Raw genomic sequence first — 13,228 nt, forward strand, 5'->3', positions numbered from 1 at the left:
AGGATATATTGTACAACACAGGGATATAGCCAATATTTCATAATAACTGTAAATGGAAAGTTACCTTTAAAAATTGTATAAAAATAGGGGAATTCCCTGGCAATCCAGTGGTTAGGACTTGGTGCTGTCACTGCCATAGCCTGGGTTCAATCCCTGGTGGAGGAACTAAGATCCCACAAGCCATGCAGGGTGGATGAAATGAAATGAAATAAAATGTCTAAAAATTTTTTTTTAATTTAAGTATATTATTTTAAATGTTAATTTATTTTATTTTTCTAATTCTCCAAATAGTACATCCTCATATTAAACTTTTGAAGTACAGAAAATAAGCAGAAAGAAAATCATCCATAGCCCTACCATAGCTACCATAGCTACCATAAGTCCTGCCTATTTCACTTAGTATAATGAGGATTTTTACAAACTCTTCTTAAGCATTATTTTATCCCAGCTATTTTTAAATTTTTCAATCCTACAGAAAAGGTGAAAGATGAGTACTATGATTGCCCACTTTTATTCCCCAAATATTAACATCTTGCCCTGTTTGCACATTTTCTCTCTTTCTCTCCACACATACATTTTTTTTTTTTGGTTTAACAATCTGAAAGTAAATTGCTAACATCATGTTACTTTATCCCTAATACTGCGACATGTATCTCCTAAGAACAAGAATCACAATACCATTATCACACCAATGAATTTTAACAATGCTTTAATAATACCATCTAATATAGGGTCTATATTCCAATTTTCCTGTCTCAAAAATGTTTTTATAGTCCCTGCCCTACTCCAGGATATCCAAATTCCATGCCTTGCCTTGTTTTTCATGTCTCTACAATGTCCTTTAATCTAAAATAGTCTCCTCTGTCCTTATTTTTTTTCTTTTTTGTCTTTCAAAACAGTGATAGAGAGTCCAAGTCAACTGTCTTATAGAATCTGCTGCATTCTGAATTTATCAGAATTCCTCATGATAAGAGTCAGATTAAAGGTTTTTCACAAGGATACTACATAGGTAATATATTTCCTACTGTATTCCATCAAAACGCACAATGTCAGTTTGTCCCATTATAGGTGATACTCTGTTTGATCATCTGTCACTTTTATCTTGAACAAAGTGATAGTCACCATATTTTTCTATTGTAAAGATACTCTTTCCCTTCATAATAAGTAACCTTTGAGAGGATACTTGGAACCCATACAAATATCCTGTTCCTCAACAAATTTATACCCAATGGTTTTAAAAATCCATTGATGATCCTTGCTCAAGTCAACTATTTCACTGAGGGTTTCAAAATGCTGATCTCCTGATTTTTCATTCTTTTTACATTTATTACCTAGCATTTTTCTGCAAAAAAGAGCTTTCTTCCTCTCTCTTCTCCTTTTTTCAACATCACAATGGATATGATATATAGCTTATATGTATGACTTGTGCTTTTTATGTCCTAAAAATTTTTGCCTAAAAGAACGTCATATGGATTTTCTATTTTTTTTAGAAGTTTTAAGTTTTTGCTTTTACGTTTAGGTCTGTGATCAATTCTGAGTTAACTTTTGTATAAACGAGGTAAAGGTTGCAGTTTATTTTTCTATGTAAGGATATTCAGTTGTTTCCGTCATTGTTTAAAAGTCCACCATTTTCTTCATCAAATTACCTTGGCAGTTTTGTTAAAAATTAATTGACCAAATATGGTAGGTGTATTTCTGGACTCTATTCTATTTCACTGATTGATATATTTATCTTTACACAAAAAACACACTGTCTTCATAACTGTAACATTTTAATAACATAGTTTAAGTCCTCTGGCTTTATTTTTCTTTTTCAAAATTGTTTTTGGCTACTCTAGATCCTTCGTATTTTAATAGAAATTTTAGAAACAGCTTTTAATTTTTACATAAAGCCTACTGGGATTTTTATTAGAATTGAATTTAAATTTAGAGATTGATTTGGGAAGAACTGACATCTTAATCATATTGAACCTTCTGATTCATGAACATGGTGTATCACTCCATTTATAAAGTCTTTAATTTCCCTCAGCAATCTTTTGTAGTTTTTATTGTATACACATTTTTATTAAATTTATCTCCAAATATTTAATGGTTTTAGTGCTATTTAAATGACGTTTATTTAAATTTCAATTTCCAATTGTTCCAATCAACACCATTAGTCATATCTGTCTACCTTGTATCCCATGACCTTGCTAATAAACTCACTAAATAATTTTAGTAGCTTTTCTGTAAATTCCTTAGGATTTTCCACATATATAATCGTGTCTGTGAATAAGAATTGCTTTATTTTTTCTTTCTACATGACTTTTATTTCTTTTTCTTGCTTTTTGTACTGTCTAGGACTTCCAGTACAATGTTGACTAGAAGTTGTAAGAGTGGAGAGCTTTGCCTTATCCCAATCTTAGTAGCAAATACAACTATTTAAAAAAAAAAAGCAGGTGTTTATTAGGATGTGGAGAACCATTGTGTACTGTTAGTAAAAATGTAAAATGGTGCAACTGCTATGGAAAACCGTAGGGTGAAAAATTAAAAACGAATTACCATATGATTCAGCAATTCTAATTCTAGGTATACAACTGAAAGAACTGGAAGCAGGCTCTTGAAGAGATATTTGCACAGTCATGCTCATGGCAGCATTACTCACAATAGCCAAAATGCAAAAGCAACCCAAGTGTCCATCAACAGATGAATGGATAAACAAAATGTGGTATACACATACAATGGAACATTTTTCATCCTTAAAAAGGAAAGATATCGTGTCACATGATTCAACATGGATGAACCTTGAGGACATTATGTAAAGAGAAATAAGCCAGTCACAAAGGACAAATATTGTATGATTCCAATTCTATGAGGTATCTAGAGTGGTTAAATTCATAGAGACAAAAAGAATGGTAGTTGTCAGGTGCTGGGGAAAGGGGGAGAAATGGAGAATTACTGTTTAACTGGTACAGAGTTTTCCATGATTAAAAGAGTCTGTGGATGGATGGTGGTGATGGTAGCACAACAATGTGCACGTACTTAATGTCACTGAACTGCATACTTAAAAATGGTTGATTGTGAATTTCATTTTTTGTATATTTTACCACAATTTAATATATTAAAAATATTGGGGGGCCGTGATTATCAGACTAGGTAAAAAGCAAGAACCAATTGAAGTTGTCTACAAGATGCATTTAAAATATAAAGATACAAATAGGTTAAAATTTAAAGTTGGAAAGAGGAAAGATTGAAGCGGGGGCAGAGTCAAGATGGCGGAGTAGGAGGACATGGAGTTCGCATCTCCTCACAACTAGGGCAACTACCAGACGATGGTGGGTGACCTCGACACCCAGGGGGACAGAAGGAACCCCCGAGAGACCGGGTAGGACATGGAGGGGAGCAAGGGGGGAGGAGAAATGGAGGCGGGATGGGACCCATGCCCCTGAGGGGAAGCTGGGGAAGGGGAGGGATTCCCATGCCTGGAGAGGCCCATTCACCGTGAGGGGATCAACAGGGAGAGACCCTCGGGAGTTCTGAGGATTGGAGGGGAACATGGCTAGCGTTTTCACCGCCCACTCGGATGCCTGGGAGCCTGCTGAGGTCCCAGGCCTGATCCTTCACACTCTGAGGCTGGAGGCACTCTGGGGCCCCATTTGGCCACACTAAGCCTAAGCCCTGCCCCCACCACCCAGGGCCTTTTCCGGCTGCATGGGTCCTGAACATAGGCCCCATCCCCCACCTTACCCTACCCCCCAGAGCCAAGGCCTTTTCTGGCCTTTCTTTTTTGTTATTGTGGTCCTGTTTTACCTTCCAGTTGTTGTTTCATTTATATTTTTATGTTTTCTAATATATCTGTTCGTTTTCTAATTTTTTCTAAATTATTTATTTATTTATTTGGCTGTGCCAGGTCTTAGTTGCAACATGTGGGATCTTCATTGTGGCGCACAGGATTCTCTCTAGTTGTGGAGCATGGGCTCCAGAGTGCGTGGGCTTAGTAGTTTTGGTGCGAGGGCTCCGGATCGCATGGGTTCAGTAGTTGCAGCATGCGGGCTCTCTTGTTGTGGTACACGGGCTCTACATCACGTGGGCTTAGTTGCCCCAAGGCGTGTAGGATCTTAGTTCCCAGACCAGGAATTGAACCTGCATCCCCTGCATTGGAAGGCAGATTCCTAACCACTGGACCACCAGGGAAGTCCCTATTTTATTTTTTATACTTTGCTACTCTTCTGCTCCTTTTTTTCTTTTTTTGCCATGCTGTGCAGCTTGCAGGATCTTGGTTCACGGGCCAGGGGTTGGGCCTGAGCTCCTGTGGTGGGAGCACCAAGTCTGAACCACTGGACTAACAGAGAACCTCAGACCCCAGGGAATATTAATCAGAGTGAGGTCTCCCAGAGGTCCTCATCTCGGCACCAAGACCTGGCTCTACCCAACTGCCTGCAAACTCCAGTGCTGGAAGCCTCAGGCCAAACAACCAGTATGATAGGAACACAGTCCCACCCATCAAAAAAAATGAGATGACAAAAAAATATGTTACAGACAAAGAAGCAAGGTAAAAACCTACAAGACCAAATAAATGAAGAGGAAATAGGCAACCTACCTGAAAAAGAATTCAGAGTAATGAGAGTAAAGATGATCCAAAATTTCTAGAAACAGAATGGAGGCATGGATCGAGAAAATACAAGAAATGTTTAACAAAGACCTAGAAGAACTAAAGAACAAACAAACAGAGATGAACGACATAATAACTGAAATGAAAAATACACTAGAAGGAAGCAATAGCAGAATAATTGAGGCAGAAGAACAAATAAGTGAGCTGGAAGATAGAATGGTGGAAAAAACTGCCGAGAAGTAGAATAAAGAATGAAAACAATTGAGGACAGTCTCAGAGACCTCTGGGACAACACTAAACACACCAACATTCAAATTATAGGGGTCCCAGAGGAAGAAGAGAAAAAGAAAGGGTCTGAGAAAATATTTGAAGAGATTATAGTCAAAAACTTCCCTACCATAGGAAAGGAAATAGCCACCCAAGTCCAGAAAGTGCAGAGTCCTATAGAGGATAAACCCTAGGAGAAACACACCATGACACATATTAATCAAACTAACAAAAATTAAATTCAAAGAAAGAATATTAAAAGCAGCATGCAAAAAGCAAAAAAATAATATACAAGGGAATCCCCATAAGGTTATAAGCTGATTTTTCAGCAGAAACTCTGCAGGCCAGAAGGGAGTGGCAGGATATATTTAAAGTGATGAAAGGGAAAACCTACAACCAAGATTACTCTACCCAGCAGGGATCTCATTCAGATTTGACAGAGAAATCAAAAGCTTTACAGACAAGCAAAAGCTAAGAGAATTCAGCACCACGAAATCTGCTTTACAACAAATGCTAAAGGAGCATCTCTAGGTGGGAAACACAAGAGAAGAAAAAGACCCACAAAAACAAACCCTAAACAATTAAGAAAATGGTAATAGGAACATACATATCGATAATTACCTTAAATGTGAATGGATTAAATGCTCCAACCAAAAGACACAGGCTTGCTGAAGGGATACATAAACAAGACCCATATATATGCTGTCTACAAGAGACCCACTTCAGGACACATACAGACTGAAAGTGAGGGGATGGAAAAATATATTCCATGTAAAAGGAAATCAAAAGAAACCTGGAGTAGCAATACTCGTATCAGATAAAATAGACTTTAAGATAAAGACTGTTACAAGCGATAAGTAAGGACACTACATAATGATCAAGGGATCAATCCAAGAAGAAGATATAACAATTGTAAACAGTTACGCACCCAACACAGGAGCATCTCAATACATAAGGGAAATCAACGGTAACAATAATAGTGGGGGACTTTAACGCCCCACTTACACCAATGGACAGATCATCCAGACAGAATAAGGAAACACAGCTTTAAATGATACAATAGACCAGACAGACTTAATTGATATTTACAGGACATTCCACCCGAAAGCAGCAGAATACACTTTCGTCTCAAGTGCACATGGAACATTTTCCAGGAAAGATCACATCTTGGGTCACAAATCAAGCCTCAGAAAATTTAAGAAAATTGATCATATCAAGCATCTTTTGTGACCACAACACTATGAGATTGGAAATCAATTACAGGAAAAGAACTGTAAAAAACACAAACAGGGGCTTCCCTGGTGGCACAGTACTTGAGAGTCCGCCTGCCGATGCAGGGGACGCGGGTTCGTGCCCCGGTCCGGGAGGATCCCACATACCGCAGAGCGGCTGGGCCTGTGAGCCATGGCCGCTGAGCCTGCGTGTCCGGAGCCTGTGCTCCGCAATGGGAGAGGCCACAACAGTGACAGGCCCGCATAACACAAGAAAAAAAAAAACCACAAACGCATGGAGGCTAAACAGTGTGCTGCTAAATAACCAAGAGATTACTGAAGAAATCAAAGAGGAAATCAAAAAATACAAAGAAAGAAATGACAATGAAAACATGATGACCCAAAACCTATGGGATGCAGCAAAAGCAGTTCTAAGAGGGAAGTTTATAGCAATTCAATCCTACCTCAAGAAACAAGAAAAATCTCAAATAAACAATCTAACCTTACACCTAAAGGAACTAGAGAAAGAAAAACAAACAAAACCCAAAGATAGCAGAAGGAAAGAAACCATAAATATCCGAGCAGAAATAAATGGAACAGAAACAAAGAAAACAATAGCAAAGATCAGTAAAACTAAAAGTTGATTCTTTGAGAAGATGAACGAAATTGATAAAACTTTAGCTGGACTCATCAAGAAAAAAAAGGGAGAGGACACAAATCAACAAAATTAGAAATGAAACAGGAGAAATTACCACTAACACCACAGAAATACAGAGGAACACAGGAGAATACTACAAGCAACTATATGCCAATAAAATGGACAACCTGGAAGAAGTGGACAAATTCTTGGAAAGGTACAATTTTCCAAGACTTAACCAGGAAGAATTAGAAAATATAAACAGACCAATCACAAGTAATGAAATTGAAACTGTAATGTAAAATCTTCCAACAAACAGAAGTCCAGGACCAGATGGCTTCACAGGCAAATTCTATCAAACATTTAGAGAAGAGCTAACACCTATCCTTCCCAAACTCTTCCAAAAAACTGCAGAGGGAGGAACCCTCCCAAATTCATTCCACAAGGCCACCATCACCCTGATACCAAAAACCAGACAAAGATACTACAAAAAAAGTAAATTACAGACCAATATCACTGATGAACACAGATGCAAAAATCCTCAACAAAATACTAGCAAATAGAATCAACAACACACTAAAAGGATCATACGCCCTGATCAAGTGGGATTTATCCCAGGAATGCAAGGATTCTTCAATATATGCAAATCAATGTGATACACGATTTTACCAAATTAAAGAATAAAAACCATATGTTCATCTCAATAGGTGCAGAAAAAGCTTTTGACAAAATTCAACACCCATTTATGATAAAAACTCTCCAGAAAATGGGCATAGAGGGAACCTACCTCACCATAATAGAGGCCATAGATGACAAGCCTACAGCAAAAATCATTCTCAATGGTGAAAAACTAAAAGCATTTCCACAAAGACCAGGAACAAAACAAGGATGTCCACTCTCGCCTCAATTATTCAACACAGTTTTGGAAGTCCTAGCCACAGCAATCAGAGAAGAAAAAGAAATAAAAGGAATCCAAATTGGAAAAGAAGTAAAACTGTCACTGTCTGCAGACGACATGATGCTATACACAGAAAATCCTAAAAATGCCACCAGAAAACTACTAGATCTAATCAATGAATTTGGTAAAGTTTCAGGATACAAAATTAATGCACAGAAATCTCTTGCATTCCTATAACAATGAAAGATCAGAAAGGGAAATTAAGGAAAAAAATCTCATTTACTATTGCAACAAAAAGAATAAAATACATAGGAATAAACCTACCTAAGGAGGCAAAGGACCTGTACTCAGAAAACTATAAAACACTAATGAAAGAAATCAAAGATGACACAAACAGATGGAGAAATATACCATATTCTTGGATTGGAAGAATTGACATTGTGAAAATGACTAAACTACCCAAAGCAATCTACAGATTCAATGCAATCCCTGTCAAATTACCACTGACATTCTTCACAGAATCAGAAGAAAAAATTTTACAATTTGTATGGAAACACAAAAGACCCCGAATAGCCAAAGCAATCTTGAGAAAGAAAAATGAAGCTGGAGGAATGAGGCTCCCCAACTTCAAACTATACTACAAAGCTACAGTAATCAAGACAATATGGTACTGGCACAAAAACAGAAATATAGATCAATGGTACAGGATAGAAAGCCCTGAGATAAACCCACACGCCTATGGTCACCTAATCTATGACAAAGGAGGCAAGAATATACAATGGAGAAAGGACAGCCTCTTCAATATATGGTGCTGGGAAAACTGGACGGCTACATGTAAAAGAATTAAATTAGAACACTCCCTAACACCATACACAAAAATAAACTCAAAATATATTAAAGACCTAAATGCAAGACCAGACAGTATAAAACTCTTAGATGAAAACATAGGAAAAACACGCTGTGACATAAACCACAGCAAGATCTTTTCTGACCCATCTCCTAGAGTAATGAAAATAAAAACAAAAATAAACAAATGGGACCTAATTAAACTTAAGCTTTTGCACAGCAAAGGAAACTATAAACAAGACAAAAAGACAACTCTCAGAATGGGAGAAAATATTTGCAAACAAATCAATGGACAAAGGATTAATCTCCAAAATATACAAGCAGCTCAATATCAAAAAAACAAACAACCCAATCAAAAAATGGATGGAATACCTAAATAGACATCTCTCCAAAGAAAACAGACAGGTGGCCAAGAGGCACATGTAAAGATGCTCAACGTCACTAATTATCAGAGAGATGCAAAACAAAACTACAGTGAGGTAATACCTCACACCGGTCAGAATGGCCATAATCAATCTACAAACAATAAATGCTGGAGAGGGCGTGGAAAAAAAGGGAACCCTCTTGCACTGTTGGTGGGAATGTAAATTGATAAAGCCACTATGGAGAACAGTATGGAGGTTCCTCAAAAAACTAAAATAGAACTACCATATGACCCAGCAAGCCCACTACTGGGCATATACCCTGAGAAAACCATAATTCAAAAGGACACATGTACCCCAATGTTCATTGCAGCTCTATTTACAATAGCCAGCACATGGAAACAACCTAAGTGTCCATCAACAGATGAATGGATAAAGAAGCTGTGGTATATATATACAATGGAATATTACTCAGCCATAAAAAGGAACAAAATTGGGTCATTTGTAGAGATGTGGATGGACCCAGAGACTGTCATACAGAGTGAAGTAAGTCAGAAAGAGAAAAACAAATATCGTATACTAACGCATATATGTGGAATCTAGAAAAATGGTACAGATGAACCTATTTCCAGGGCAGGAATAGAGACACAGACGTAGAGAACAGACATGTGGATACAGTGGGGGAAGGGGAGGGTGGGACGAACTGGGAGATTAAGATTGATACATGTACACTACCATGTGTAAAACAGATAGCTAGTGGGAACCTGCTATAGAGTACAGGAAGCTCAGCTCGGTGCTCTGTGATGACCTAGATGGGTGGGAGGGAGGTCCAAGAGGGAGGGGACATATGTATACATATAGCTGATTCACTTCATTGTACAGCAGAAACCAACACAACATTGTAAAGCAATTATACTCCAATAAAAAATAAAGTTGGAAAGAGGAAACATTAGAAAGCATACGGAGTGGCTAAATACATACCAGACGAAATAGACTTCAGGACAAAAATAGACACTAAAAACAAAGAAGGACACTTCATAATGATGAAAAGGAAATATATCAGGCAGCTACAACTATTATAAATGTATTTGTGCCTAATAATGGAGTCTCAAAATACATGAAGCAAAAACTGAAATACCTAAAGGGAAAAACAAATTCACAATCATAATTGTAGATGTAAGACATCTCTCACTATAATTGACAGAGCAACTAAATAATAAGAATACAGAAGATCTGAATGACACTTTCAGCTACCTTAACTTAATTGACATTTATAGAACATTACACCTGACAACTTCAGAATACACATTCTTTTCAATGAACAGGGACCATTTTCTGAGAAAAAATATATTCTCGGCCATAAAACAAATTTAAATAGACTTCAAAAGATTGAAGCCCACATAGTATGTTCTGTGACAATAAAATTAAATTAGAAATCAATATACGTAGATACCTATGAAAGCCCCAAATATTTAAACAACTTCTAAATAATCCATGGGGTCAAAGAAAAAAATCACAAGGAAAATTAGAAAACATTTTAAATTGAATGAAAATGAAAACACAGTACATCAGACTTTGTGTATCCACCTAAAACAGTGCTATAAGAAAAACTTATAGCTTCAAATACTTACATTAGAAGAGGCAAGGGGGCTTATATCAATTATTAAGGCTTTCAACTTCAGAAGTGAAAGATGATCAAATTAAATTCAATGTAAGTAGAAAAAAACATAATAAAGTCCAGAAATAATGAAATAGAAAACAAACACTAGAGAAAAATTAACAAAACTTAAAAGCTAGTTTTATGAAAAGATCAATACAAGTGAAAAACCTCTAGATAAACTGACTAAAAAAAGGACACAAACTGGACTTCCCTGGCTGTCCAGTGGTTAAGACTCCGTGCTTCCACTGCGGGGGGCGGGGGGTGGGGGGTGGGGGTGGCCAAGTTCGATCCCTGGTGGGGGAACTATTATCCTGCATGCCCCGGGGTGTGGTCAAAAAAAAAAGGACACAAAGTATATTGGAGGAGGTCATCAAGAGGACGTGATCAGTGATTGACTGATGGGCTGGACCCAGGCAATCAGAGGTTCCTCATTCCCGCAACTGCCCTTGAAATGTCCATTCTTACCACTGTTCCCACAATGGGAGCTGTTCCAAGGATACAGCTTTGAGAGAGTAAGGTGTTGAGACCATTGGACTGAGGAGGTGACAGATCCCAGTTAAGGCCTCTATCTAAACTTTTATGATTCTGGTGGTGGGCGTGGAGATCTACTCATCTCGTGGCCATCTAAGGCAAGCCTCATAAGTAAGCCCCCTTCTTATTAAACCTGCCAGCTACCAATCTGGAGTTGTCTGCTTCTTTCTTCAGTCTCTCCTTGCTCAGCGTGTACAGCAGCCAGGTTGTGAACTAACAACTGATAAGGTAGCCAGGAGACTGAAGAAACAAGCCCCGGGCAAGAGGCATTTAGGATAATATCCTGAGTTAGACATCAACCTCTATGTCAGGAGGGGTGGCCTGTATGTTAGATGCTTGTGGACCAATGTGTGAGTACAGGGGCACCCTGAAAAAGCCGGGTGTGTTGATGCATTTGTTTGAGGAACTGAGCAGAGCACACTGTGGCAAAGAAGGGAAACAAATGGCTCCTGCGGTGGGCTGTCCTCTACTGTGGGCAGTTCTGTGGCCACTGATGCCCAAATAGAGGCTGAAGCTTGAGTTAGACAGTTGGAAGAAGAGCTGAAGTTACAGAAGAACATGCAGTTGTCCACTACTCTGCTAACTTCGGGGCTGGCAGACAAGGTACAAGAGCAGAATAATAAGTTGGAGACCTTCATGTGCCATTTTGCAAAGCTAGGAGGGCACAAGCTACTGCAGATTAAGGTCCAAGTACTTGTGGGAAAGCCTGACTAGGATGCTAAGAGGGAGAATCCCCGGGAAAGTGAGGAGAGCAAAGGGGAGGATGTTGTGGTGATTGAAACAGAGTGCCTCATGTTGCCCAACCCCTAATACAAAGAAAAAATTTAAATAGTAGTCACCCTAGACTTCTGATAATAGAGAAATACACCCCAAAACTCCTAGGAGAAAAACTTCATTCTTTCTCTGTCCCTGAAGCTGTGAATGTCTTTGAAATGTAAACACCCCAGGAGAAAACGAAAATACTGCCTACAGAGACTGAAGAAAAAAAGGGGGTGAGGGAAATGCTTTTCAAAATATAGGCTGCTATAACAACTACTGAGCCCGTGTGCCACAACTACTGAAGCCCACGCGCCTAGAGCCTGTGCTCTGCAACAAGAGAAGCCACTGGAATGAGAAACCCACATGCAGCAACAAAGACCCAATGCAGCCAAAAAAAAAAAAAAAAAAAAAAAAAAAAAGGCATCCACAAGAGACAAAAAAATAAATAAAATCTTCAGAAAAAAAATTTGTTTAAAAAAACATGAGGGCGGAATGGAAGGGAAGTAGGAGGGGTCACGTAATAAATGGGCTTTGGCAGTGGCTTTCTGGTGTGGTTTAACCAGGCTCCACCCACGGATTCTGTTTTCTTAGCAGAGGTCACTGGAGAGCCAGACAGGCTGTAAGTATGCTGTGCATTTAAAACTTCAGCAGGAAACATGCAGTAGTCTCCAAGCGGGAATAGATTTGTAATAATGGGTTGTAATCAGCCTTCCTTCTAAGGAAAAGCTGAGAACCTTCTCATTTTACTTCATGAAAAGTAAGCTATGAGGCAACTTTTGGCAAACATCTAATAACTGGGTGAAATGGGCCTCTTGCCCGAGATTTTACTTCAGCTGCGTCTTTCCAGCACAACAAGCTCTTTCCTCTGCAGCTGATTGGCTCTGGAATGTGGCCAGAAACGTACTTCCTGCAATTAAAGGAGTCAGGCCTCTAACTGCTGATCTGTTTTCTTCTCTTCTGAGTGATGGCGCTGACCATTTTTATCCTCCGGCTGGCCGTCTGCATCCTGGCATTTCCCATGTACCTGCTGGACTTCCTGGGCCTGTGGAACTGGATATGCAAAAAATCGCTCCCCTACTTCTTGGCAAGGTTTACTGTGATGTACAACAAACAGATGGCAAGCAAGAAGCAGGAGCTCTTCAGCAATCTACAGGAGTTCGCAGGCCCCTCCGGGAAGCTCTCCCTGCTGGAGCTGGGCTGTGGCACAGGGCCCAACTTCAAGTTCTACCCGCCTGGATGCCGGGTGACCTGTATTGATCCCAACCCCAACTTTGAGAAGTTCTTGATCAAGAGCATTGCTGAGAACCGACACCTACAGTTTGAGCACTTCCTGGTGGCTGCCGGGGAGGACCTGCACCAGGTGGCCGACGACTCCATGGATGTGGTGGTCTGCACACTGGTCCTGTGCTCCGTGAAGAACCAGGAGCGGATCCTCCAGGAAGTGTGCAGAGTGCTGAGGCCGGTGA

At 39.2% G+C, this 13,228-nt stretch overlaps 1 protein-coding gene across 3 annotated transcripts in view; it reads left to right on the plus strand.

Annotated features, from left to right (window-relative positions):
* Positions 1-12,239: 12,239 nt before the first annotated feature.
* Positions 12,240-13,228, plus strand: part of TMT1A (thiol methyltransferase 1A) — a 36,138-nt gene continuing 35,149 nt past the window's right edge. Inside the window, exon 1 of one of the 3 annotated variants that reach the window (XM_089920727.1) lies at positions 12,240-13,224. In XM_089920727.1, coding sequence (XP_089776853.1) covers positions 12,727-13,224 — 498 coding nt within the window. In that variant the 5' untranslated portion in view covers positions 12,240-12,726. The remainder of the gene's footprint in view (positions 13,225-13,228) is intronic. The other 2 variants (XM_089920726.1, XM_022572169.3) reach the window with 2 other exon arrangements.

Source organism: Delphinapterus leucas, chromosome 11, assembly GCF_059928025.1.
Source record: "Delphinapterus leucas isolate spDelLeu-1000000601 "Yukka" chromosome 11, BTC_Dleu_Yukka2, whole genome shotgun sequence".
Lineage (NCBI taxonomy): Eukaryota > Metazoa > Chordata > Mammalia > Artiodactyla > Monodontidae > Delphinapterus > Delphinapterus leucas.